The sequence below is a fragment of the Melopsittacus undulatus genome, chromosome 6 (assembly GCF_012275295.1).
Source record: "Melopsittacus undulatus isolate bMelUnd1 chromosome 6, bMelUnd1.mat.Z, whole genome shotgun sequence".
Classification (NCBI taxonomy): domain Eukaryota; kingdom Metazoa; phylum Chordata; class Aves; order Psittaciformes; family Psittaculidae; genus Melopsittacus; species Melopsittacus undulatus.
The window spans coordinates 37,603,443-37,631,398 of NC_047532.1; the positions used below are offsets into that span (position 1 = coordinate 37,603,443).

General features: G+C 41.9%; 2 protein-coding genes across 3 annotated transcripts; one reads left to right on the forward strand and one right to left on the reverse strand.

Moving 5' to 3' along the window:
• The first annotated feature begins 838 nt into the window (after window positions 1–838).
• Window positions 839–27,238, forward strand: GFM1 (G elongation factor mitochondrial 1). Its single transcript, XM_031042683.2, has 18 exons — window positions 839–986; window positions 1,579–1,731; window positions 2,348–2,480; window positions 3,510–3,714; window positions 4,442–4,558; window positions 5,136–5,286; window positions 9,287–9,441; window positions 10,382–10,466; window positions 11,541–11,678; window positions 12,362–12,463; window positions 13,212–13,268; window positions 13,681–13,818; window positions 14,762–14,844; window positions 21,067–21,229; window positions 22,339–22,483; window positions 22,970–23,130; window positions 23,975–24,028; window positions 24,805–27,238. The coding sequence occupies exons 1-18, from the start codon at window positions 915–917 to the stop codon at window positions 24,934–24,936; spliced, it is 2,244 nt and encodes a 747-aa protein (XP_030898543.1). The 5' UTR covers window positions 839–914; the 3' UTR covers window positions 24,937–27,238.
• On the reverse strand, window positions 14,373–20,432 carry LXN (latexin). 2 transcript variants are annotated; one of them, XM_005141981.3, is made up of 6 exons: window positions 20,209–20,377; window positions 19,652–19,714; window positions 18,894–19,068; window positions 18,141–18,277; window positions 16,131–16,193; window positions 14,373–15,194 (listed from the first exon to the last, which is right to left on the reverse strand). In XM_005141981.3, the coding sequence occupies exons 1-6, from the start codon at window positions 20,335–20,337 to the stop codon at window positions 15,099–15,101; spliced, it is 663 nt and encodes a 220-aa protein (XP_005142038.2). In that variant the 5' UTR covers window positions 20,338–20,377; the 3' UTR covers window positions 14,373–15,098. The 2 variants fall into 2 exon arrangements, with proteins under 2 accessions (XP_005142038.2, XP_030898544.2); XM_031042684.2 differs by lacking the exon at window positions 14,373–15,194 and adding an exon at window positions 15,795–16,023 and having other exon boundaries at window positions 20,209–20,432.
• Window positions 27,239–27,956: the final 718 nt, after the last annotated feature.

Below are 27,956 nucleotides of genomic sequence, written 5' to 3' on the forward strand. Positions count from 1 at the left end.
TGAGGAAAAGTGTGCTGCTCTCTTTGCAGAGGGAAAAGGTGCATTTACCACACAAAAAGCACCATGCCAGGAGGAAACGGATGTGGGGAGAATTTGTATGTGGGGTGGCCCAGCTGTATCTGCTTCATACCTGCTCCTGGAGTGGTCTCTGGTGTGAAAGACCAGCTGTGCCTGGTGTAATCCTCAGCACTGGGCATTTACTTTTTTGTAGTTGAGAATACAGGTGCATGAATCTCAGCATGCCACCCATTGTAACAGCCACCATCGACATGCTCTTACCTGATTCTAAATTCTCTATTATTATAGTATTTATAGAGAGAGGCCGTGCAGAGGACACTTGCTGTATGTGTAATGCTGACTTAACTGAAGTTTGCCTATTGTAATGCAACGGTCACAGCTGGTACCTGGACTCCAACCTCCATCCTCCTACCTGTCATGAGTGTATTTTCCCTTCTCGTGCAGTGCTGCCACACAGCTGTTCTGATGAGGAGTCCAGCTCTTGAGGTGTCTCTAATTAGTGACGCCTGTGAAGCGTAGCCCTGTGCTCAATACTTGCCTGCATCATGTTGATTTGGTTTGGTGGAGTCAGCTAACCTTAATCTGCAGTTACAGCACTGCTCTGATGACTCTGTGTCTTCAAATATCGTCTTCGTGAGCTTCAGTAGCTTAAACTCTAATCCCTGTGTCCAAGTCGTTAATTAAAGTAGTGACTGGAATCAGTCACAAGAAATGATCACGGCCTGGCCTAGCAACAGCCTCCTCCACCCTTTCCCCCACAACGGCAGTCTCTCTGACGACATCCGGTCTCGGCTGCCGCTTCCCCGAGTCTCTCACCCCCTGCTGCTGCCGGGCCCGCTCCGCATGCGTGGAGCCCCGGAAGCACTGCGGGCCGACTTCGGCGGCGGACGGGAGCCATGCTGCGGGCTCTGGGGACGGGCTTGGCGCGGGGGCATCTGAAGAAGCAGCAGCGGCGCCGGCGGCAGCAGGTACGGCCTCGGCCATTTCGTGAGGGGCTGCAGGGGCGCGGGCCGGCCTGGGGCAGGACAGTACGGGCGCCCTGCGGAGGAGGCCAGGGGGCACGGCGCTTCGGCGCCTGGCGAAGCCTGCAGGGCCGAGTTCACCTGAGGCTTGAGGAGGAGGGGACTGTGAGAGGCCGGACGCAGATGCCGGTGGCCGGGCGCGCCAGCAGCCCTGGTTACTGCGGCGGCGGGAGAGGAGCTGGGGTGAAGGGATGGTGGCGGGGAGAGGACAGACCTGTCCGGAAGCACCGTATCAGCTGCAGGGAAAGGTGCAGAGGATCGGTCAGAGGAACAGGAGGAGGAACAGAGGAGTCGAGAATAGCGTGGGATTGAAACACGGGACTTGGCGTGGAGGGGTCACCTGGCTTCTTCGAGTGTGGTGTAGAGCTTAGAGGTGGCCCTGTGAGAGCTTGGAAAGGTTGTTTTGCTCCAGATGACCCATTGATCGTAGACTGGCCAGAAGCCATAGAAAGGCGGTTGACTGAAGTTCATTTGTTGATGCAGTGGTCTGCGTTCGATCTGCTCCTAGCAAAACCAGCAATATTCTCTTGCCTTTCAGTTTCTCCTGAGCTCCTGTAGGCACTGTTCTTCAGGATTCCTTCCCAATGAGAGGATCCGGAACATTGGGATCTCAGCCCACATCGACTCAGGGAAGACAACATTAACGGAGAGAATTCTTTTCTATACGGGCAGGATTGCACAGATGCATGAGGTTGGTTTTCAGAGGACTCCGGAAACACCCTGCATGGGCTGATTGTGCTGGATGCTGTTGTGGTGTTGCTCTGACTTATTTGTCAGCACGGTGTGAGGGAGCTGTGCTTGGTGGGCCCTTCAAGGCTTTTCTGGCCAAGCTGAGAATGAATCCTAAAGCTCTGCTGGTTTTCCTGATACTCTTTTAAAAATAACGGGAAGGCAAGGGGATAAAAAGAAATCTCTCCTTTACTGCAGTGTCCTCCCTCTTTCAGAATACTTCAAATCTTATTTCAAGACTTCTTTACCATCTCCATGGTAATGAAATGATTGAAGGTATGTGTTTCTTTTGATATAGCCAAAGATGACTGTGAGAAACAGTGCACAGTGAGGCAATTCTTAGCTTCAGGATGTTACTGTGTTAAATTCACAGTAAAGTATAATAAAGCTGCAGATGAAGCTGAAAAAAAAGACTTGCTTGTAGTTCAAGAACTGCTGGCATATCTGCTTTTCTTCACTGCGTGAAAGATGATACTTAGTGTAGAAAGCACCACTCTTGCATGTGCAAAATTATTGGTAAACTCTTGGACTGAATTTCCCCCACCCTTTTTTTTAGCACTTTATTATTATTCCTTAAGGTGAAAGGTAAAGATGGAGTTGGAGCCGTCATGGACTCAATGGAGCTAGAGCGACAGCGTGGAATCACAATTCAATCTGCAGCAACATACACCATGTGGAAAGACATCAACATCAACATCATAGACACACCAGGTAAGGGCAGTTCTGAACATGTTGGGATTGCTGTTCCTTCATAGAATCATAGAATAGTTAGGGTTGGAAAGGACCTTAAGATCATCTAGTTCCAACCCCCCTGCCATGGGCAGGGACACCTCACACTGTATCACCCAAGGCTTCATCCAACCTGACCTTGAACACCACCAGGGATGGAGCATTCACAACCTCCCTGGGCAACCCATTCCAGTGCCTCACCACCCTAACAGTAAAGAATTTCTTCCTTATATCCAATCTAAACCTCTCCTGTTTAAGTTTTAACCCTTTACCCCTTGTCCTATCACTACAGTCCCTAATGAAGAGTCCCTCCCCAGCATCCCTATAGGCCCCCTTCAGATACTGGAAGGCTGCTATGAGGTCTCCATGCAGCTTTCTCTTCTCCAGGCTGAACAGCCCCAACTTTCTCAGCCTGTCTTCATATGGGAGGTGCTCCAGTCCCCTGATCATCCTCGTGGTCTTCCTCTGGACATGTTCTAACAGTACCATGTCCTTTTTATGTTGAGGACACCAGAACTGCACACAGTACTCCAAGTGAGGTCTCACGGGAGCAGAGTAGAGGGGCAGGATCACCTCCTTCGACCTGCTGGTCACACTCCTTTTGATGCAGCCCAGGATATGATTGGCTTTCTGGGCTACAAGCACACACTGCTGGCTCATGTTCATTTTCTCATTGACCAACACCCCCAAAGTCCTTCTCCACAGGGCTGCTCTGAATTTCTTCTGTGCCCAATCTGCAGCTGTGCCTAGGATTGCTCCAACCCAGGTGTAGGACCTTGCACTTGTCATGGTTAAACTTCATCAGTCTGCCTCACAAGCGTTGTCGAAGTTCATGTATGCATAGAACATGGTGCTGTCTTTGGGGTCAGTAGTCGTTCAAGCTGAGCTAATGTGACTCTTTCTGTACAGCTGCAAAATGATTCTGTTGGCTGTTGCTCTTTTCTGCTTGTATGAGAAAACAGTTTCTATTATCTTTTCTCATCTGTGAATAATGGGTTTTTTATTATTCAGGGCATGTGGACTTCACAATTGAAGTGGAGAGATCTTTGCGAGTTCTTGATGGAGCTATTCTGGTTCTCTGCGCTGTTGGAGGAGTTCAGTGCCAGACAATAACAGTGAACAGGCAAATGAAACGTTACAATGTGCCATTTTTAACATTTATCAACAAACTGGACAGACAGGGCTCTAGTCCAGCCAGAGCAGTACAACAGTTGAGGTATTTATCATTTAAAATTATTTGTGAAACCTGAAGTATTCACATAGCAGGTTAAGGAAAAATACTGAAAAGGGTTTTTTTAGATCTGTAGTTGCCAACTAGAGGGTAATACCTGACTTGAGATGAAATCTTAATCTGACCTGTGAAATACGTTAATTTTCTCGAGAAAAACAAATGTTAGTGTCAGCTTGAGCTTGCAGAGATCAAAATTTGGGGGGTTGGTATTTATTATTTTGATGGAACTATATTTGGAGCCACTTTGAAAATTCCTTTTTAATTTTTTTCCTAGATCCTGGTAGCAAATGTACTGCAGCTTTCAGTAGGGAGATGACATAGGGTTGGATGGTTTCTAGTTCGGATAACAGAAGTCCTGCTTGCTCCTTACCTGCAGTCTCTGTGCCTAATTTGATATGTGAGATCAAGTGATGAAATAAGATAGGTGCATTAATATGTATTAAGGGAGAAGCAACTCCCATAAATCAAGTAATTTTTCTGAAAACAGTTTGCACGGCCTTCTTTCCCATGAAAGTCACTCAGTATATCTGTTGAGATATAGACGGCTCGCTATCACTCAGGTTAAAATGGAACTGGGCATTTTTCATCAGTATTGGTAGATTTTTGGCACTGTCTAAAGGAGAAAAAGAGTGATTTTGTAGGAGTGATATGCTGTTCGAAGACTATCTGGAGCACATATATAGAAATTAGTTTTTTTTGTTCACTTTTTCAGATCCAAGTTAAAACACAATGCAGCTTTTGTTCAGATTCCAATTGGGCTGGAGGGAAACTTTAAAGGAATTATTGATCTCATTGAAGAAAAAGCTATATATTTTGATGGTGAGCTTGGGTAAGTTTTTAAACTTGCATATTTCTTAGCTAGAGCTGGCATTTTTTGCAACTTCCTGCAGTTTCTCTTCAGAGATGAAAAAGCCTACTCTTTGGGAAGTTAGGGATATGGCTTGTGGTAGTGCTGAGATACTGCCTTTCAGCTCTTCAGGTTACAGCAAAATGATTCTGCAGAGTCAGGTTTAGTGATGGGCAGTGGCAGCATGAATTGTGTGCTAACTGAAGTAGGGTGAAGGGGTGGTAACCACACTTGCCAGCCTGAGAAATAGAATTGCTTTCTAACGGGAACTGATAACATGGATTTGGCCTGAACTTTCTGGGATGAAGATTAAGATGTGGGTGAGGTTGTTGAACAGGTTACCCTGCATCCTTGCAAGCTCCTACTATGAGTGGAAAGAAACCTACTAAATCATCGAAGATAACATGTTGATATTCTTATGTGATTTCTTACCCCTCCCCCAATATCCATGTCACGAATGAATTTTCTTGGTGAGGCAGGTCATCCCAATGATTAGTGATTGAAAGGTTGTTTCATGCAGTATTCCTTTAAAGCGGTTATGTTATTTATGTGTGTATAGCCAGAATCTTCGGTATGATGAAATTCCAGCTGAATTTAGAGCTGAGGCTGCAGAGAGACGTCGGGAATTGATTGAATGCGTTGCTAACTCAGATGATCAACTTGGGGAGCTGTTTTTGGAAGAGAAGATTCCTACACCTGCTGAGTTAAAGGTAACTTTATTGTGGTGGTTCTTCCTATAGCACTGTTACCTCACTGTTTTCTGTCCCTATCTTCCTCCCTTTCTCATCTCCTAATAAAAGAGTTCTTGAGGTCTTGAAGAAATTATTTTTGCTTAAGTTCTCTGGTGTGTCACCTCCCACAGGTGGACACCCACTTCACTCCTTGTTGAGGGCCCATTTCAGATTTATTTCTTGATTTTTTTCACTGGGAAGTCTGAGCTGGTGTGTGCCCTTCAGGGACCAGAAAATGACTCAAAGATACAGCTAGTAATTTTGTCATCCTGTTGCCTTCCTGTGTTACAGCTTGATGGTTTTGACTTACTTCGTGTCCCACACCAAGTCAGTTGTTGAGATGCTGTAAGTTGTCTTTGTGCCTAGGAAATCCTGCCTTGTTTTGTATTTGCATTGATTACGTTCCTCTGAAGTGAAGAGAGCAGTACATTAGAAGGAAACTTGAATGATTTGAGTTGGAAATGCTGGAGGAAATGAATCTAGGACAAAATACAGTTTTCAAAAAAAGGAGAGTTACATTTCTTGAAAGTGGGGGGAAATTGGGACATGATTAATTTTAAAATACTTCAGATGTGAAGTGGCAGACATGCCAACAAAAAGGGATACTCACAGAGGTAATGAATAATATCATTTTCCGAGTATCAGATGGCTATAGACTGAAAGTTACTTGTTCTTGTGACAGTTTGATGTCACTGTTTCCTCAAGACCATGTCCATGTAGTAAAAGGTGTCAGGGAGGCCTAGGAATGTCAGCTGTGGTTACAGTCTTTGTGGAAGTCTGTTCAGTCCAGGATGAGATCTGTTGTGCAGTTCCAGAGAGGCTGAACAGCAGGCTAACCTGTGTTCCTTTGCTTAGGCTGTTCTGTGTCAGACTTGGCAATCTGCACATACTGTTGCAGATCATTACATGTGATGGCAGCCTCTTCTTCAGGGATTATCGTTGACTAATTATGCCCCTTGAGCTACTGTAGTATTAGCTTTTTAGGCAGGACAGGTGCAAAGCTTGACTATCCCAGCATGAGCGTAAGAGAGCCTGTGCTGCATGTGGACCTGCTTCTGCTGAGCTGTGAGCATAAAGTTAACCTGAGGACATGTACCCTTGCAGAAGAAGTGTTAAGCTGGTTTGCATTCATTGCTCAGCCCCACGGGGTGGATATGTAACTCAAGACAATGACCTGTGGCTGTTGACATGCAGCAGTCTGCTGGGCTTTGTGCCTTGGCATACGGTAGTGCAGGGGAACCACAGCAAGGGCTGGATCTAAACATGGCTTTTTTTTTCTCTTTAATACACGGTCAGTGCAGAGATTTTTGTGATGCAGCTTGCTGTTTGCCACCACCTCTTGCTAGTGTCAAAAGTTAACTTAAGCAGTAATCTTACAGTGCTTGCTGTTAATAGTTATTAGTAAAAAATTGAAACTGCTGCAGGAAAGCAGTTGCTGATGTGATTAAATGAAAAAGTGAGGTGTGAAGAGCCTTGCAGGCAGATGGCTTTTTCTAAGAGAACTGTTGTTGGAGATAGAACAGCTTGTATTTGAGCAGTGATGTTGCACGGAGTCTCCCTGGGGCCTGGAGCTTGCGTGACATGCCGCTTTCCACCTCCTTTTGCTTTTTTTTGCCTGCAGCTGGGAGGTAAAGAAGACAAGCTGAATTGAGACATAAACATTATAAGCATAGGCTATTTCTCAGAGTGGAGCTTGCTAGGCCAGCTGAGTTTGAGTCAGATGTGATCACTGAGGTTGCGACTTTAAAAAATAACTTTGAAAAGTAAGTCCTCTTCTAAATATCTGGCTTGTTAGCAGTGCCTGATTGCCTCTATGGTTGTCCTTTCCCTGTTGGGTTTGCAGTGCTTGCTTGCCTGGAAGTTGCCCGCTCTCTCTTGGTATATAGAGGACTGGCAGACCCTCAAAGCTAATGGGTGTTGCAAGTCCTCTAAGGTTTGGTTATCTGAGTCTTCCTGACCTCTGAGTTTTGATTTCGTTGTAACTTTGCTACAGACCTTGGGTTTGGAGGTGTTTTGGTTGGGATTATTTTTTAATTGGTTTAGCTGACCTACTGGTGATCAAAGTCTCCAGAAGAATTTACAGGAATCTGTGTATCCCAACTTGGCTTGAGACAGAAGCACAAGGTTTTTTTTAAAAGTACCAAGAAAACATTTCTCTTATTGATAACCAGACATTTGGTTATTCCATTAATTAAATGTTACTTTATGAAGCCTGAGCTATTCCTGTTATGAAGCAGTTCTTCTCTACTTTGATAAATACAGAAACGTAATAGCAGTTTGAGATACCTGTAAGGATCTGTCCTTTCCCTGGCAGAGGAGTGGTACTAGTGTGAATATACTGTATTGCTGTAAGAGGTGAGAGGTTTTAGCAAGAAGCTGTTTTTAATAGCTCCTGCTGGAGAGGAAATCTGTTACCAAGATGAATTTGTCTATTCAGCATGCCTCTGCTTCCCAGTTCTGAAAGCCAATTAATTATAGGTCTAATGGCTGTAGTACTGCAGATGCAGGTTAATTTGTACTAATATGTCCCTGAAGATGGATTTTCTTTCAGTGGCCAGCAGCCAAGTTTCCACTGAAAATATCTTTTTGTGGAAATGATGCTAAGCATCACTCCTGGATGCCACAGTCATAGCATATGATGTTTGCTTAAGCATCGCCTAATTTGCTGCTCTCCATAATGCTGCACTTAAGGAACTGATGTGTCCCAGGTATTCATTGCGGCACTCAGTGACTATAATCTTTATATGAAAATAAAATTACTTTTTCCCCTGAGGTAATTGTTGATGAGGACAAATTGCAGTCATGTTGCTTTGTTTGAAAACACGTGGCCTAATAAAAACACCAGGCCTCGGCACAGCCATATTTCCAATGCTCTAGAGAACAGACATGGGCAAGATGAGCAGAATTGATGATGTAGGATTTTTACCTTGTATTATTTTGGTGAAGTCATTACCTCAACAAATTTAAGGAACCACTGTTCTCTCTGTTAATTAAGAAGATAGCTTAGCCATCTGTCTTTGGGTACCTTAAATAACTCCTGGGTTAGACGATGTGGTTAACTTGCTCTATCAAGGAGAATTCATTTCTTTTAGCTTATCAATGATAGGAGCTGCTCTTGGTTGGAGTGGGGGCCTCGGTAAGCACAGGGAGATGGCATCCTCTAGTGGCAGGGAGAGGTGGGACAGAAGTGGCAATCTCCGTTTCAGTAATTAACTCCTTGGGGCAGATAGCTTCTGTCCACCTTTATGGAAGACATCTACGATCACTGTTAAGGAAGCTGTTGGTTCTCAGTTATACTTTGTAACATTGTGTAGTGCTTTGGTGAGAGATGCTGAATAACCATGAGATAACCATGCAGTTTATCTTGCTCAGTTTGCCAGGATGTCCTGGAAAGATTCCCAAGACACTTGGTGCAACTTCAGCAGGTCTGTAGATGAATGTGAAGACGTTCTTCAGTTATGCTTTCAAAACATCCTTCATAAAAAAGTGATAATTCATTCAGTATGGCACTTACCCAAATATCCCTTCCCTACCTAATTGCCTCTTTCAGAAGAGTTTTCCATAGTTTAAAGAACTATGGAGATACTGAAGCATCTCTTTTTACTTTCACAAATTTAAACATGTATTGTTTCCTGACATTAGCTAAACGGGGAATGAGGCATCCAAAACAGAAATAAGGAACCCTGACTTTACCAGCAGAGAATCAAGAAACTCTTTCTGAGTATTTGGAGGTTATCCTGGTATTTATCTTAGGCATTTTCATTTTTAAGTTGGATTTAAGATGAAGAATAAAGAATGCTGGTGAGCAAGTTTTATGGGAAGCACTGTGTAGGGGTTGTACAGGAGACTGTATAAGTGGGCGCCTTACTCCAGGAGTAGAGATGACCAGCAAAAAGACCATCTGACTGCTGCTTGGTTGGTACTGCATCAGACTTCTGAAGTTGCTGCAGGAGGAGAGTAAAGCACTGGTATTTTCCAGCTTGCAATCAGAAGAGCAACACTGAAGAAATCCTTTACCCCAGTACTTGTGGGAAGTGCTTTAAAGAACAAAGGAGTACAGCCATTGCTGGATGCTGTCCTGGAGTACCTCCCCAATCCCTCAGAGGTTGAGAACTACGCTATCCTTAACAAGCAGTAAGTATAGTGGCGAGCATCTGGTGGGGTCTTGCAGTCGGGCTTCAAAGCAGTGTAATATGTAGCAGGCAATATTAACAAAATCCATGATCATTTCCCATTTGTATTAAGTAATGCCACCGTAATTTTGCACAAACTGCCAAAACTAAGGAAGCTCATCTCTCATTTGAGGGTTTATGGTGGTATTTTTAATACATTAGTTATTAAATTTGAAAAATTATTATCTGATTAGTTAGTTAGAAATTAATGGCAACCCTTAAACCCACACTTAGAGTAGAGGAGAGAGCACATGTGAAATGTGTAAAGAACGTTTTATTCTTTGGATGTGTTAGTTGAAGTAGATGTACCTTCACAATTAAATAGCATGGAACCCAACATCTGAGGCAGTAAATTGCCTTTAACATTTCAGTCTTAGCTTAGAGGCGGCCATCAGGTCTTCATAACGTGCTCAAATTGTTCAGACAGTATAATCATAGCTGAACAGAAACGGTGCTATAAATACAGTTTATGACTCCTCTCTGCTGCTATGCCTCTCACTGCCCCTAATGTCTGCCTGCTAAAATAGACTAAACTTCACGTGTGGTGCATTGTCAGGAGAGATACTGCAGTGTCTCTTCGCTCTAAAACCATACTTGCTAATGAGTTGTGTCTGAGTGTATGATCAGTTGCTTTCAGGGCAAAATAGTTGGATGATACGAAGGACTAGTGAAACTTGTCATAGTTTTGTCCTTCTTTTAGGGATCTGCTACAGTTTCTCTAAGATGCTTTCTGAGCATATGGGAGCTGCATATGGAAGCTACATATGTCAGCATCTTTAGGCCTCTGTTATAAACCTGTGGAACTGAAGGCCCTTGGGACTTGCTGGGGTATGGCTTATGTTTAGAGGACACTGCTATGTTTGCTTCATAATGTAAACCCCCTCTTCATCCCTGTTTTTAAGGGGTTCTGAGCACAAAACCAAGTTCCTCTTGAACTCTGCTCGAGATGATTCCCAACCTTTTATAGGCCTTGCTTTTAAACTGGAGGTAAGCTGTTACCATTTTCCTTCCTAATGCAGCAAACCCAGTAGAGAAGCAAAGCATTTCCTGCAAGAGTTAATTTACACAAGTTCTACTTGCAGCAGGCTGCTGATGGCTTGTCGTTAATGCCTGGGAAGTGCCTTTCATTTTAGGGGAAAAGCACACATTTAAAGATTTGTATTTTGAGTATGTCTGTTTCTGCATGTGATGGCTTTTTCACTTGGCTGCTGTGTATATAGTAGAGCTAAACTGAAAGTTTCTGGAGAATGGATGTCCAGAGCATTACCTAGCTGATTTATTCAGTTGCTTGCAAATTTTCCATGCTACCAGGATCTGAGCTCTGTGGAGCAGAAGTTGTAATCTCATTGTGCTAATCTTGAAGGAGAAAGGAAGGTATTCAGATTCATTATTGGTGATTTCAGTAGAAAACAGAATGAGTCCAAAAAGATGGTACTACCAAAACTTGTGTAAACAACAAACAAAAAAAATCAGCTTCTATTTAAATTAAATTTTATTTCTTTTTAAAAACTGCTTTCAAGCATAAATTCCACTAATGTGTCGAACACTGCCAATTTAGAAATTTTTAAATGGGTTATGTCCCTCAAATATTGAATGATTTTCTTGGTTAAAACCTGAAAATTTGGGGGTTTTGTGGGTTTATTTCAGATACTTTCAAAGAAAATTCCTAGTTTTGTTTGAAGTTGAAAACAATGGAATGCAAGAGAGTCAGAGGTGAAAAAGTACACAGTTTTAACCAAATAAGTTGTTTTCTACCTAGTGAGTAGCAGTTCAGATTTCATATGGACAGGGCTGGCTAGATTGGTAGGTAGTATATGCCTCTGCTGGGAACGTCTAGGAGTGGTAAAGTTGGTGAAGTAAAGAAAATTGCCAGGACTTGCCAAGTTCCATTACAGAGCTAAGGGAAAGCTAAGACTATCTCAAAACCAGTTTCATTTACATATCTAGTATGTAAATTCAAATCAGAAGCATTTAGTCAGTCACCACTTTGAATGCTTTGAATAGTAGTAGTTTTGTCTCCCAGAATGATTATATCTGACTTCTAATGAATTTTTATTCCAGGCTGGACGTTTTGGGCAGTTAACCTATATTCGAGTTTATCAGGGGATGCTGAAGAAATCCGATTATATATATAATACTAGGACTGGGAAGAGAGTGCGTGTACAGAGACTTGTCCGTATGCATTCAGACAACATGGAGGTGAGAGTGAAAGGTGCAATCTACATGGGTTGCCTTTTGAGCTGCTCTCACCAAACGAGCTGCTTGCCTTTCAGCTATTTCTGAACGATGTGATATGTGAGAGTTCTGCTTTTGTTGTTAATTCATACTTGCCTCTAGCACTTAATAGTGCTCTTCAAGAAACTGAAATGATCTCTAGTGTATTACTTCCACTGAAGTGGAAGAATCTTTGCCCAAGAAGCATTATCAAATGGCTTTGAGGTGATAGGTAAAGAAAGCCAGCTGTGGTATTATTCTCACACTCCATATTTTTGGGAGAGGGGAAGTAGGATTGGCAAAATACGCACAAAAATTTTCTTCCACATGATTACTGAATACAATTCTGAAACTAAAACAGCTGCAAATACCAGTCTTTCCTGTTTAGGATTCCTGAACTCTATAGGTGGGTCAGAACTGCCTGATGAAACATAGTATGTTGCTTGCTTCACATCCTTAAACTAGAGTAAGTTAGCATCCAAGCTGAGGTTTCCTTTTTGTGCTTTGAATAAAGAGAGAGATTTACAGAGCATTTTATCAAACCTTCAGTTTTCAAAGGAGCTTAACTTCAGGCTTTTTAACACATTATTTATGTATCTTCTTAAAACCAGGCGTAGGTTTTAAGATGCCTTTCAGTGTTATCTAAATAGTAAACTTATCTTCTTAAGGATGTAAATGAAGTTTATGCAGGAGACATATGTGCGCTGTTTGGAATAGACTGCGCTAGTGGGGATACATTCACTGATAAAACCAGTACTGACATTTCCATGGTAAGTACGCTTTTTCTTCTGTATGCCTCACGCATTGAAATCTGCCAGGATTTTGTCGTATGTTTGTAATAATTTAATCATAGAATCATAGAATAGTTAGGGTTGGAAAGAACCTTAAGATCATCTAGTTCCAACCCCGCTGCCATGGGCAGGGACACCTCACACTAAAGCATGCCAGGCAACGCTTCGTCCATTTGTTCAGTTTAAATATTTTCTGATGTATATACAACCACAAATACTTCTTATGACTATTTGTTATACCTCATGAAGCCTGAGTATATGGAAGTATGGTATGGGCAAGAGAGATACACACCCATTTACTATGCTTGAAATCAAATATTATTTCAGTGTTAGCAAACTGTTAGAAGTGGATGCTGTTATTCAAAAGGATTAAGCTATGTATTTGTATATGTATTTAAATACATCAGTTTGGGTTGGGGTCTTTTTTTTTATATATATACTTACAAAATCTCAAGGAAGCAGACTTCTCACTAGTGTGAAATCCAGTACATCTAGGTTGGAAATACTGTGGCTGGCAGTATAGCATGCATTATGTTATAGCCTTGTAGTAATCCTCAGGGGAGTTACATTATTTTGTTACACTATTAGATACAGAGTAGATGATAAGTAAAACAGTCATCCACCCGTTTGTAAGCCTGGGTTCTTGTGACCAAACTGTTCTGGAGAAATGACATCAGCAACTGTAGTGGAACTCAGTTGTATGATCTCTTGTTTATGGCTATTGCAGGAATCAATCCACGTCCCTGATCCTGTCATTTCAATAGCTATGAAACCTTCCAACAAGGTAGGAAGAGCCTATGAATCAGCCTTCTTCTGACTGAGTTTACCTTCCTTTGCTGCTTTTATAATTTTATGCAGGTTAGCAGTTAAATATGGAACTGCAGACTAAAATGAGCAGTGTTCTCAAATGTTTTATCTGAAGTACTTACTGCATTATCTGAATGATATATTCTTATGTGACTGCGTTAGATGGTATCTCTTAGCCATAAAGAAGATGCATGTCTTTGACCTGTGTAAACATGGACTCAAAGTAGCTGGAAGGATAAATACAGTTATAAATGTGTGGCTGTGTTTCAGAAAATAACCTCATGAGAGTCAGAGTGCTAAGCAGTTAATAGGAAGAAATTCAGGCCTTTCTGTTGTGCAACTTCTGGTTATTGAGCTAACGTTTTCTTGTTTGTGTAACTGTTTCTCAGAATGACTTTGATAAATTTGCAAAAGGCCTGAGCCGCTTTACAAAGGAAGATCCCACGTTCAGAACCCATTTTGATGATGAGAGCAAAGAGACCATTGTTTCTGGAATGGGGGAACTGCACTTGGAAATCTATGCCCAGGTAATAATGGAAAGCAGATTCTGTGGATTCTACTTTTGCTGGTTTTCCATCAAGAATTCTCCTTCCTTTTTGTCTGCGACCAGAATCTATCTGCAGATGGCCTAACTGATGCCAGTCTTTATGCCTGATTTTGTAATTGGGTGTTTAAGCGCACATCAAGTTTACAAGATGTTTGGAGATGTACAGCTCCATTTGCTTTAGTGTAATCAGGGTTGTCATGGGACAGCTGTTTTGAGATCTTCCCAGCAGAAAGCACTAATTAATGTGAATGCTAGCTGCTTAGGGAAGAGCTTAACTTCTTAGTCAGCTTTTGAAGATTCTTCCTCTCCAGTGGTTCTATTTTGAAGGCTTGTAAAGTATTTCAGTGAAACTTATGCCTGGAATATTTTAACTCTTTGGTTCAAGTCCATAAAAACGTATTAAGCACTATGCTTTGCTTAGGCAGCCTTTGCTTATAATTCATTTTATTGTTGGCAGTTTCCTACAGGAGAAATACTATGTTTCTGTGGTTTTAAATGTATCATTCTATAATAAGAAATTATGCAGGCAGGAGGGAATAGTTAGTGGTTTATTTGTCTCTTTCAAGTTGATTTCTGTATTGTAGTCTAACAAAATAGATGTATCTGAAATGTTGACAGAATTAATTAAAAATGGATTTTGTCTTTAAAAACTTAAATTTGAGTAGAATAACTACTGCTGTTCCCTTTTCCTGTATCTAAAGCTATAGGCCGTAAACAAGGTTGACTGCAAAATGACAACAATTTGTGATGTTAAAAAAAGACAAAAAATACAAAATACCAAGACACCAAAAATCATTCCAACCTCAAACCTAAAAACCTGGTTACCCTTGATTAAGTTTCTCCTGTCAGAAAGATCTGTCAGGAAAATGATTTCCAATAAATTGTTCCAACTGAACAGTTATTTATTTAATTTTCTCCTGCAGCGAATGGAAAGAGAATACGGCTGCCCCTGCACGATGGGAAAGCCAAAAGTTGCCTTTAGGGAGAACATCTCTGCCCCTGTGCCGTAAGTATTCTTTCTGGTAACACAGCTTTTTTATACATATATTGATGCAGACTTTGATTATATAGCAGGGAAATTGCCCTTTGAATTATCAGATCAAAGCACAATGTACAGGAAAAGTTTAGCTGAGGAAGAAGTCAAAGTCCTTAACTTCTTCGTACCTTGGTTGTGTATCCACCATCATCAACTTCTCTGGCCTCCCTTCAGATGCTTATTGTAGCATTTGAGCTTCTTCAATTGCTGTATCAGGTGGTTCATTATTCTGATGCGTGTTTTGGCTGACGGCTCTCCTGTGTCACTTGAACACCATGCTGTGGGTGCCAAAGAACTGTCATTTGCCAGGGAATGATCTCCTGTAGGTAGAAAATAACACTGTAGATTTTTTCTTTGGGTGCTACCAAACAGGAATTGACTGCTGCAATACAGCCATATCTGGGCTGAGTATAAGTAGCTGATCTAGCAACAGCACAGGGTAGGCAATGTAACACACAGTTCTGTGACCTGTCCAAATATCTGAAGGTCTCCTGCAAGTTTTCTTTCAGCCTGTGTTGTGCTCCATGCTGTTGCAACTACATTTTTCCTCTTATCTCAGCAAGTTTTGCAGCTCGAGCTTGTCTATGTTGGATTTCCCCTCTTACTGCTATTTTGGGACACTTGCCCTTCACTGAACAGAGCACAATGAAAAACTGGTGCACTTGTTCTGCAGTGAGTTAGCTACTGCTTCTCTGGAATTTTTCTTAATAGAAAATTTAGGAACTAAAAGCACTATAGGTGCCTCGACTGAGAATGTAGTGGGATAGGAAGCAGTGGAGCTGTAAGTGGGAGTGAGATCTCTGATTATTATCAGTGGATGATTTATTACAGGAGGTTGCACAATCAGGAACTTCTCTTTCAAGTTTTCTGTATTTTTCTTATGAAAACACTTGCTCAGATCTCAAAATTGTGATGGAGAATAGTATACAATGTAAATGCTGGTTTGGGAACCAAAGTTTCTGCTGCTTTCTTCCATGAACTGCTGGGTTAGATGGTGCCTCTCTATACTGGTCCAGCACTGCTGTCCTTTAGCATAGAAGCGCTCTGTATCTCCAGCTGGAATGCAGCTAAGCAGTCCTGGATGCAGGCAGCTGCTGCTTCCCTTCATCTCTGGCCAGTTTGGCAATAGTACCTCCCAGGAGGAGAGAGCTGTGAATGAACAATATATTGAACTTCTGGCATTCCCAAGAAGGCCCAGAAAGAGCTGAAAATTACTGTCCGCTCTAAAAAGGTCTTTTTAGAAATGAAGACTTTACCTGTGACACCATTTCGTGAAGTAGAATCATGTAGTCAAATTCAAGATACTCATCACTTCTTTTCTGGAAAGACAAGATGAAAAGGGCTGAATGGGGAGCTTTCCCTTGCCTTAAAAAAAGTGACTCAGTTCTCTTTGAAATACATCAGAGAATTTTTATGATAACCAAATGAAACAAAGCAAATGGAGCTTAGTCACTATAACAAAACAAAAAGATACTGTTTTCTCTTTCTGTGATCTCAAAAATTGCACTGGAGAGACTGAATGTTAAACCTGTGCTAATTCCTCCCTTAAAGAAGCTAGATTTAACTCAGCTTCAGGAACTCATTTGGGAAGGCAACACCTGATTCTACAAGACGTCAATTTAACCCAAATAATACTAAATAAAATTGTCAGTAGTATAGGACTTGGAAAACACTCCAGATGGTCTACAAGTTACCAGTGACTGTGTGAGCAACAGTGCATACACTGGCCACTGGAACATACTCTTTATGTATCTATTGTTCAGGGGAAAAAAAGGAACAAAATTATTGAAGAGAAATGGCAGCTGGTTTACTTTAATATTATTGCATCTGCCTTATCCTTAAATTCATCTGGTTTGTTAAAGAAGGTTTTTTTAATCTTGCTCATGCACAGCCCTGCAGCATCTGTGAATTGCTTTAAGACAGCCATCAGAGGGAGCAAAACCTTAACAAACAGTGCTCCCGGAAGGAGTTTCCCCATTTCTTTCATCCTTAGAATTTCCTGTGAACTCACTGTCTGTTCCGAGTGGCAGAACATTTGGGCTCTAAATGTCTGTTCTGAAGAATTCTGATCTACTGGGTTTTCTAAATATGAAACCCTTTTTCTTTACCCTAGCTCGCATACTAAATTTCCTTTAATTTCAGGTTGACCATCCCTTTAGGAGTTATTCTTAACTTATGATATATGTTCTCCAAATAGAGAAGAATGGGGAGAATCTACCATTAAATTCTAATACTTTAAAAACAAACCCCTAACCTGCTCTAACAATAGCTTTTCTGAAAGCAAGTTGCTTTATTACTTAAGCCTGTTCCAGGCAAGGCATTTCCATGGCCTGTTGATAGTGGCAGCTAGTGACTTGACGTAATTTGAACAGCTACAGTGAGATTTTCCAGTTATTGCTTAGCTTAGGGCAGATCCAGATCTGCACAAGATAAACACTTCACTTGTAACTGCTCAGAAATAAATGAAAACAGCAAATACTTTGTTCTGAAGTATCCTTTTCCCTTTCTGTCTTGTGACACATCTTCCTGAATTAAGATTTTATCATAACTTTAATCAATGTTCATCATGTTGATATAAGTCATCAACAAATTAATTTTAGGTTTCCCCCCCCCCCTTAAAAATTAGTAAGTCTGGAGAGGATGAAGTAAACCAGGTAATAATGAGAGTGGAATTACATCAATACTTTCTTGATTAGCATTTTGTGGTAAACTAGCAAATGCAAACAGAAGCACTGTAGATTGTTTTATTGAATCTGAGGTGCAGCCCATTGCTGTTTGTCTGGACACAGCTATTGCAGACATCAAGCAGTATCACTGTGACTGATTGCTAGATCATGGTGTAGATCAAGTTATAAAGGACAGTATTCCAATGCATCTTATGCAGATGCAAGAACACTGTCAGCTTGGCCTACACTAAAGATGGAAGGCAGGAAAGTAATATAAAACTGTAATCAATGTGATGACCTTAAAGTGGAGAGTTAATTTTCTTAACTGAGTAAGTGTAAAATGCTGCTCTTGCCAAGAAAACATGGTCTCTATAAGCAAAATTATGAAGAGGAATGATCTAAATAAACCCTGAAGAACTTATGATTTGTTAGAAGGAAGGATTAGGTCAAACAAAAACTGAACACTGGCTTAAAAATGAACCAGACTGAGAAGTTAAGTTATATCTGAGGTTTCTTGCTTAACAGCTGTAATCCAGTATATGCCACAACTCCTTAGCTCATAGATGGTATTTTTCTTGCAGGGCGTTGATGATAACTTACCACTTGCTTCACATGTTTAATTTGGGCAAGTTGGAACTTGGTGTTCTCAGTAGAGTTCTGCCATATCACATAGCCAGAGGCAACCCATGCTAGCAGCCGGATGGGCTCCATTTCTGGGGATGTGTTGCCGTGGTTGTCTGGCAAACAAAATAACAAAGCAAAGTTCACATAGTTGCAGCCACTAACAGAACCTTATCACCTAATAGTAAGGTTTGGTGCTCAAGTCAGTTAGGGTCCTCACTGGGTGTCACACATCTTCCTTATAATTGTGGAAGAACTGCTGCATCACTGCTGTGTTTTTCTCCCACTTCCTTCTCTTAATATACATTCTATAAAGTCTTCAAGACAGTGGTTGCTCTAAAGTAAGAGCAGACCCTAGTACTACAGTGGGGGTGTCTGATGGTCTGAAGGCCAAGGACAGGGACAAGTAGTAAGGAGTACGCTGGTAAAGGAAGAGGTGACAGTAGCAGGTGGTTTTCAAGAGAAGTCACACGTAAATCATATAGAGGTTGTGGATTTCATAAATGATGAATAAAGCTACTATTATTGTGATTGACACACCACTGTGAATAAGAGAAAGTGAGTCAGCACGTATTCAGAGTAGGGCTAATGGCCCGATCCCCCTCAGCTCTGGCTTTTACAGTAGGGGTCCCATAGGGATCATGAACCACTACCAGCTGAGCTCACGTTTGCTTCTGGTCATGGAGATGTTGCCTCAAAAACTTCCTTCTTGCCCAAGCCCCTTCTTTGTACCTGGTATATTTTCTGCCACAAGCTCTTTTTCCAGGCTCTTGATTCGATTGTAGAATATGTTATCTGCTTCATCTGTGTTCTTAAGTTCTCCTTCAATTGTGAATTGCACATCTGGAGCAATGTTTTTGTTGCCCAGATGATGAAGAACCTCAGCAGTGCAGTTAACAGGACTGTCCTGTTATGGAGTAATTATGTGTATTAATACTTGATTAAATACATGTTTAATATTGGTAATTTGTAGTTCTAAGATTTTTGTTTTCTGTATGTAGTTGCTGTTTTTCTGTAAGTCTGGCCTATATAGATTTGTTGATTATCTAAGAAAAAGTTAAATTCATAGTATTTCTATGAATATACTATAAGGGTAGTTTTCTTTCTGCAGTGACAGAAAGGGCAATGGTTGTGGTGCAAAAGAATGTTACTTGGGCTCTTCAGGTGGAGTAGTGGGTTCAAATAACTGCAATTTTCAACTGAATGATGCTGAAATGTCCCTGTGATCCCTCAAGCATTTTCTTGTGTTACAGTGGTAGGTACCAGATGTTAGGGCTTTTATGGTGAAAGAAGTGGGGGTTCCATTATGGTAAAATTTAGCCTTTTTTTTCCCCTGATTTGAAGTATAGAAAAATCTGAAGCGTGAGGTCAAGTATTATTAACTGGTGTGTCCACTGGCCTCAGCAGCATAAACCGAAGCATTTTTATTACGTGCCAGTAGTGCCAACTTCTGCCCACAGAGTGTGTTAACTAAATAAATGTGAACTCACTTTGTCAAGGACATCTTCTAACACCAATTCCAGACAGTACTTACGCCCAACACCATCGATGTCCTAAATAAGAAAAACATTAAGATCATTTATTTTGTGAAATGACTTTGCATTGTGTAAAATATTCTAGCTACTGTGAAGGGAAGCTCTGCATAGTGTGATTCTCTACAGGACCCATACAGAGACAGGATATTCTTCTAGTTTTTCCTGCCATGTTAAGATCACTTGTTTAATGTGCACCTGATTAGTACCTCTTAATCTCTAGTCTTGTATACTACGTATTTGTCCAGTATTTGGGCTCGCTGTGTCTTTCTGTCCCATAATGTGCAGCTTGGCTTAATACTGAAGTAAGTTTTAACTGGATTCCTTATACTAAGCCTGTGTGTGCTGTTGCCTTCCCGAGGCAGCCTTGCCCTGCTCGCAGCCTGCCAGTCAGCCCCTCCGAGGCGATAAGCGATGCCGCTGCCCGCCTTCGGGAGGCAGATAACCTGCCAGCCGCCCTCTTCGAGCTCCGGCCCGGCGCCGCAGCCTGCCCCGTCTCCCCGCCCGGCCCTCACCTGCCTGCGGCCGCTGCGAACGGTCCGCAGCGCCAGGCCGCGCCCGGGGCTCCCCCGCCGGTAGCTGACATAGCAGGCGGCCAGCGCCGCCGCCCGGGTGGCGGAGTGGTGGCTCGGCGGCAGCTCCATGGCGAAAGGTAACCGCTTCCTTCTCCCGCAGGAAGCGACCGGGGCGGAGCGGGGCGCGCCGCCGGCTGCGGCTCCCGCCCCCGCGGTGCTTCGGTGGGGAGAGGGGCCGGGCTGGGATTGCCCTGGTCTGGCCTCTCCCCTCTGGCCCTGGTGGCTGCGGGGAGGAGCCCTGACACACGGGGGTTGTTCCACCCCCAGGCACCGGAGCGAGTGCTCACGGTGGAACCGGTGGCAGCCCAGCCGGTGGGACCGCGGGCAGATGTTCTGGAGAGGATTCACATCCCTCCAGGTTAGCTTAAAAATCGTTTACCACTTCGTGTTCACAAGTTTTTTCCCTGCTTATCCCCTTGTTCAGCATCTGTGCTTAACATCAAAGTACTTTGTGGGTGGAAACTGTAGGTATGCGCAGAAACAGCAATAAGAATCTTGTTACTCAAGTCAATAAAAAGCACACGCCTAAAGGTAATCAGGCTTTATTAGCGTTGCTTGCCGAGGCTGTGTTCTGTGAGATTTAACTCACCGAAATCTCTCAGCAAGGTGGGTCCTGGTGCGCCCTCTTTGGGCGTTAAATGGCCTCAAGCTGTTGTTTCATCTGCTGTTATACAGTGTTTAGCCATTTTGTCTACACAGAACCGAACAGAATAAAGCAAAATGAAGAATGGGAACTTTTTTTTTCCTTTTTGTAGAAAACTGTGGTTTGTGTAATGAGTAACATGGTTTTGTTCTTAGGTTTGAGTATACGCACAAGAAACAGACTGGTGGAGCAGGCCAGTATGGCAAAGTTATAGGTGTGCTTGAGCCCCTGAATCCAGAGGACTACACAAAAGTAGAGTTTGAAGACAGAACCATTGGGACAAATATTCCAAAACAATTCGTGCCTGCTATTGAAAAGGTACAAACTATTTCTGTGTGTGTATATCATGTAAAAAATACTGGTTGTTTTCCTGCTATACAGTTCACATTTACTGTGACTGCCTTGCCCAAGGCAAGGCAGCTTTTCCTATTACTTCAGTGGAAGCAGAATCACATTTGTGTGGTTTTCTTTCATTTCTGACATTCCTAGGTTTTCCACTTAATTTAGAAGCTGCTGTTTGTTTTCTTTGGTAGTGTGTGCTTGCTCTGTTTCCACAGCAGTGTCTCCATACAGAAGGTAGGCTTTCCTGTCTCACAATCAAACAAGCCTCCTGTTGAATCTGCGTTTTAACGGCTCCCTTCTCCTTTTGATCGTGGCCACACGATTCTCATCTCTAACCCTGAAATATGTAACTTTTTTTTGTGACTTCTCTGAGGCCAGCTATGTAGGAAACTGTAATTAAGCTGGATTTCCTGCATGAATTACCAAATGTTCTTTATTTTTTCTCTGTTATGCAGCCTTCCTCTCTGTCTGTCTGAAACTGTATAATTTACCACGTCCTAATTTAGTACCTACCATGATCCTTGAATTCTTACAGTAATGGATTCACCCAAAATAATTCCTTCATTGCTACATGATGCAACACTTAAAGATTTTTGCCAAATCCTGGAAAAAGCCTGCAGTCTTAAAAGACTTTTGTTCTTTCGTTAAGTGGTTAGAGTAGTTCTTTCCACAAAGAGCATTCTTTTAGGTTTTGATCGTACAGTCCCTTACCAAAGCAAAGTTTTGAGTTGAGGCATTTCCTTTTCTTGTCCTTAGCTTGTTACATGATTTCTGTTTTTTGAAAAGAGCAATATTGAACTGAGGTGCCAAAGAATGATAGTACAAAGTTTCCAAATGCTTGGGAATAGGAAGTTTTTCCTGCTGTTTTTTCTACTATTATCTTACCAAGAAAGAAGGTCCATTGGGTAGATGCAGGATTGCTGTTAGACATGGAAGATTTTGGTGTGGTTTGGTGGCGGTTTTTTTGTTACTACTGCTTTCGTTTTTAAGTTTAATGTTTTTTGCAGGCTGTTGTTAATGCTGCTTGGTTTTTTAGGCTTTGTTTTGGTTTACAGGCTGCTAACTTGGGAGATGTTATTTCACAGGGATTCCGAGAAGCATGTGAAAAAGGTCTAGTGTCAGGACACAGGATCTCTGGAGTGCGGTTTGTCCTAGAAGATGGTGCACATCACATGGTGGACTCCAATGAAATCGCTTTCATCAGAGCAGGAGAAGGAGCCATGAAGCAAGGTATAAATCTGGTCATTTGGATCTGTGGTCCTGCTCGCTTCCTGATTGTTGGAGCTGAATCTAATGTACTCATTTCTATAGGTTCATTGTTTGTCTGGTGTACCCTATGGATACACTCAAAGTTTGACCAGTTGTGTAGAGCAGAATATCTGCAAGAGTTTATAGACATTTTAAAGGAGGCACAATAGTTCTTTTGGTTATTTGGATAAATCCTGTTTATAGTACAGAAATACCAACAGCTTCATTTTTAGGCAGTTTACAAAAAGAACATTTTATCAAACCGTGTGCCCTCTGGCATTGCAGTCTCAGGAATGAAAGGCAGGGGAGCTGGAATTCCACATAGTTGATAATTGTTTTCCCCCACTGATGTGAAAAGCACTTAGCATTAACCATAAAACACCTCTTTGGTATACACAGGGGTACCTCGAATTACATCAGGCTTGTTGTCTAATGTTTGATTATTTAATTATTTTTTTCCCACTCCAGCTATGGAGAATGCCACTGTGCGTATACTTGAACCTGTTATGGCGGTGGAGGTGATGGCACCCACGGAATTCCAAGGAGCAGTGATAGCTGGAATTAATCGCCGCCATGGCGTGATCACAGGACAAGATGGTGCAGAGGATTACTTTACTCTTTATGCTGAGGTTTGTGTTGTTTACTGGTTCCTGACCTTTCCTTTTCTTGTGCTGCCTTTCAACTCCCTTTACTGTTTTACTTCCTGTCTAATGTATGTAAACTTGTAGCTGTGTTTTTCAGTGGATAAACATGACATTAGTTTTTCAGCAGCTAAGCACAACAATGTACTGTGCAGTCTTAGTAAACCTATTGTAGATTTATCTTGCTCCAGAGAAGCCAGCTTAATGACCTAAAGTCAGATGATGGCAGAGAAAGAAATAGCACTCTCCAGCTTGAGATGGGCCGGCTGTGCTACCCAAAACAAATCTAGGCAGCAACACAGGCACATAGAGCTCAGGAGAAGATCTTTTTGTCTGCTGTCTTCCTTTAGCTGTTGCCTGCATTAATGTAATAATTGCAGATAAATGCAAATTACTTGTCTTCAATCCTCCTTTTTTTTTCCCCAAAAAAGGTGTGTTCTCAGGGGCTGGTGAGATAAATCATTGTTTGCCTTAGCTAAGGGCAGGCTACACACTGCATTGCTTCTGCTTCATAAATTGTTTAGAGCTGCAGTCTTGAGTTATATCAAGCTTAATCTCATGCTCGGTGTCACAGATTACTGAGTCTGGGGTATTTCAATATGTGGGGCATTCAGACTCTGGTGGAATTTTGGGGGTTTCCTGCTAGAAAAATGTTGTGAATGCAAATTAGTTGAAACAAGAGGTATTTTACAAAAATAGATAATTAGATCACTACTGTTTAAAAAGAGCACCAGATTTTGCTGACTCTGCAATTGTAATTGAGATTAATTGGATGATAACCAAGGTTGATGTAAAAACATGTTTTTACAAGAAGAGTGTTTTTGGATTTTAGGTGCCACTGAATGATATGTTTGGATATGCTACTGAGTTGAGGTCTTGCACAGAGGTATGTACTCACTGGACTTTTTGCTAAAACATGTTAATTTCTGTAAATCAAGTATGCTGATTTGCATCATTGTACACAATGTATGCAACAGTAAAAGCAATAAGAATCAAATGCAGAATCAGAAAATAAGCTTAGAGGTTTTGCTATTACATTAACTGTAGCTTTCTAAGTAGCATAGCTATTGTTAGCTGTGTCATTTCTGACCAGAAAATTCTTTTGTGCTTGAGGATAGAAGAGATTCAGAGTTGTAAGCGATACTAAGTGGTCGGTATCAGTACAGGTATTAAATTCACAGGCTGTAAAAGTTTAGGCATATGCCTTGAATTATGGATGTCTGCAGGTAGAAGAGATTTTTTTGCAGCAGTGCCAGAAAGTTATATCTATATGCCTGTGGTTATATGCTCTTGAATGCATTTGAATTGGGTGAGTCTGTGTGTGTGACATAAAATCCACTGTTCCACATCTGAGGACACAAAAGTGTTGGTTTTCTGTAGGCACTCAAATGGGTTGGTATGAATACTGCAGTCACTTTTAGGTTTGAAGCAGAATTATCACACTCATGTGGTAGGAACCACAAGTGGTCTTAAAGTCTTGTTCACAGGAACCATGTCCAGCTTCTGTGTGGGTTTGTATCACATATGTGTGTGCCTCAGTACATGATGTATGGTTCATCATGCACACTTACTGCATATATTTCACAGATGAGGGTGTGGCCTGCTAAATAAGTTTACACTGTTTGTGTCCTTACTTTGACTGTTCTTTCTCCAACTCTACAGGGAAAGGGTGAATATACAATGGAATACTGTAAATACCAACAGTGTTCGCCCAGCACTCAAGAAGAAGTAATTAATAAATACCTTGAAGCAACAGGGCGACTCCCTGCAAAAAAGGGCAAAGTCAAAAACTGACTCTTTTCCTCTCGTATACATTGAATGTTTTTTCACAATATTCTCCCAAAGCTCCATTGCCCAAGCCATGGCAGCAGTCAAGGCTGGCTGGATAAGTGCAAGCTGCAGAAGGACTTGGACTTGTCATTTCATCGTAGTATCCTTCCTTTGTGGTGTTCTTAGAAGCCACCAGGAGATTACAGAATTGTTCACATGTAAATGCTACTCATTAACAAAATATATAAATGTTCAAACACAGATGTTAATTTGTCTTAATCCATTTGTAGTAAAATAATTTTAGTTTTTTACTTGATACATCATTATTTTGTAATTAGGCCAGTTCCTGTTTCCCTGGTTTTGAAAGTATAAAAGTTTTTATTCAGGAGACTTGGCAAACGCTGACCCTGCTGGGCAGGCATGGGGGGATGAGCCACAATCCCATGCTCAGCGTTCTCACACGTCCTCCAAGCACAGATCCTTTGGCATTTCCAGCATCCCTTCCAGAGAATGCCACTTTTCCCTCCACATCCTTCAGAAACCGTGCCAGAAGCCTCCAGAATCTTTCTTGTCACCAAATCTGCCTGTTGATGACAGTAGGAGAATGTATGTAGAAGTTAACTCTTTCTGACACTGTGAGTGACATGGATTTATTTTATGGCTTTGTTTTCTTGTTAGAAAACTAAACCAAAGTTTACTTTTCTCAGAAACTTACAATCAAGAGGACATGTTACTGCTGATGCTAGCTTGGGAATCACTTGAATGGTTCTTTGTCACTGAGAAGAGAGCTGAGACAAGGGTACTATAGTTAGGTGAGAAAGAGTAGTTATCATTATTTACTTTTTTGTTAATTGCTACCAGAGGATCCACACTTGTATTTCTTTACGTGATTTCTCTTCTTGTCCTGCTCAGCTTAACAGTATTTGTGCAGACTTCCAGTAAACAGAGAATGAATTTCCAGTTCAAAACCAGCCACATTCCTGGCACAGGATCAGGGTTGATGGTCACCAGACACAGACAGAACTGTAGCAGCTGGGCATCTTTTCAGCCTTTGCAGGCAGATAGTGAAAATTACTTTAACCTCAAGGACAGTGAGAGATTGGTCATAAGTGGTTAAACGCTGTCTAAACACAGGCAAAATGTGTATGAGTATGATACTGCTTTGGGCCAAAACCTCCTTGATACCCTTACACTCATAGCTTTGGTTTTGTGAGAATACTCAGCTGGGACTTGTTTCACAAAAAGCCCTGCAGGTTCTCGTGACATTTGGAGATTTTTTTAAAGCAAATACAGCACGTTTACCAAAAGTCAAAGATGGCCTATAAAAGCAGAATCAATGCAAGGAAGAAATGAGGTAGTTATTATTTTATTTATATGTATGGCTTTTATGTTGTGCTTGGTTGAGGCCAGTTGTGCAGTGAATTTCTTGCTCATGGGTGAAACCAGGGGAGTGCTGGTTCTCTACAGACCTTGCACGGTGTGGTTGGCCCAGCTCAAACACCGGGAAGGGAATCTGTGGGTGAGGGAAGGCTCACGGGAAACAGGGGCCACTGGAGGTAGGGTGGAGAGCAAGAGCCTTGGGACACCCTGGCCTTTGTTTCTTTGAGCAGGATGGGACTTCTATTTAGTCAAATTTTAGGTAGTGCTCACATTATATCTGAGTTAGGTGAACTCTTCCTAGCAGCAAAGAGGGAAAAAAGTGATTCCTCTTCTCTTGTCTCCACCTGTTTCAAACAGGCTCTGATTAGGTTTTGTAGCATAGAGAATTCACTGTGAACCTGCCCAGGCCTTACCTCAGACCACATCTGAATTGATGTAACCAAGAATTTTGCTGTATGATACTGGGTTCTGGCCCACTAACTGAAATCTTGGACCTAAAGAAGCTGGTGGAAATTTTGCCTTTGCGTTCCAACAGGTTTGCTACTTGTCCAGAAGTTATGGTGCAGCTTCTCATCTGACATGAGTTTGTGTTGCTTATTAGTAATCAGTTACACCAGTCTGGCAAGTTGGAAGTGCCCAGTCCTCTCCTTTGTGTCTGGAGAGCCTCACAAGGTAAGGGAACTGAACTTGCAGTTAGGTGCGTGCTAAAGTAGAGCCCAAAAGTGTAAAATCTGTGCTGTTCTTTTAATTCTAAAAAATATTTTCATCACCAGTTTAAGAAATGTTGCCATTACAAGCTCTGATTTCATGCTTTAGATGATGGAGAATGTTTTAACAGCATGAAGGAAAGCACCAGGAGTATGTGAAATGCTGCTTCATGGAATTTATTGTAATGCCTGTTACATGCTGCTATAAAAAGCTTCAGTCAGTAAAACTACATTGGACTGTAATACACTTGTGTAAAATGCCTGAATTTGTGGGGGTTAACAGATCACCTGCCAAAATAGTTAAAACTGTCATGTTAAGTATCTTAAATCATGGTTTCCAGTTACAGATCAATGATAGCGCAATTTAGCACAAATTATAGAGAACAAAATCATCCCAGAAATAGAGGCCGTGTTTCCTGAAGGAAGAGGTACTTACTGATAATGAGTTAATTTAACCTGGGAGAAATCTTGCTCATGGGGGGAAGAAAAAGCAAACTGGAGACAGTTTGGCACTATCTGAGCCAAGGCAGCAGCAGCTTAAATGCAAATGGAGATTCGGGCATGACAGGATAAAACCACATCATTATCAGAGGACTTTGCTGTGTTTAGGATAGGCACAAGATGTAGCAGGTTTTAATCCACGAGCTATTTGATGGGGTGTTCTGCACCCCAAACCCCAGTGTGGAAATTCATCCATAAGAACTGTCCTGTTGGCAGTTCTCTTTTTGTTCAGGGCAATAGAAAGAACTGCAAACACACAATGCTAGTGCCCTCGGTTTCTGCCTGAGCAGCACTGCCATGCAGGGCTCTGGGATGGGGACAAGCACAGGCAGCCCCCAAAACATGTTTTCCTAATATCAGTATTTTCTGAGTTGCCTTCACAAGTAGGAGAGAAGAAACTCTGTCACTGGTGCTGCAGGGCACAGCAGTGCCTCAGCAGGATGAGGCTGTGCAAAG

Excerpts from the sequence above, each read along its gene's own strand:
- GFM1 (XM_031042683.2), top strand. The coding sequence starts at position 915 with ATGCTGCGGGCTCTGGGGACGGGCTTGGCGCGGGGGCATCTGAAGAAG. Across the intron at positions 10,467-11,540 it reads GCCTTGCTTTTAAACTGGAG|GCTGGACGTTTTGGGCAGTT; the intron begins GTAAGCTGTTAC and ends TTTTTATTCCAG. Across the intron at positions 21,230-22,338 it reads TCGTGCCTGCTATTGAAAAG|GGATTCCGAGAAGCATGTGA; the intron begins GTACAAACTATT and ends GTTATTTCACAG.
- LXN (XM_005141981.3), bottom strand. The coding sequence starts at position 20,337 with ATGGAGCTGCCGCCGAGCCACCACTCCGCCACCCGGGCGGCGGCGCTG. Across the intron at positions 16,194-18,140 it reads TTAAACATGTGAAGCAAGTG|AAAAGAAGTGATGAGTATCT; the intron begins GTAAGTTATCAT and ends TTGTCTTTCCAG. Across the intron at positions 15,195-16,130 it reads TTCACGAAATGGTGTCACAG|GAGATCATTCCCTGGCAAAT; the intron begins GTAAAGTCTTCA and ends TTCTACCTACAG.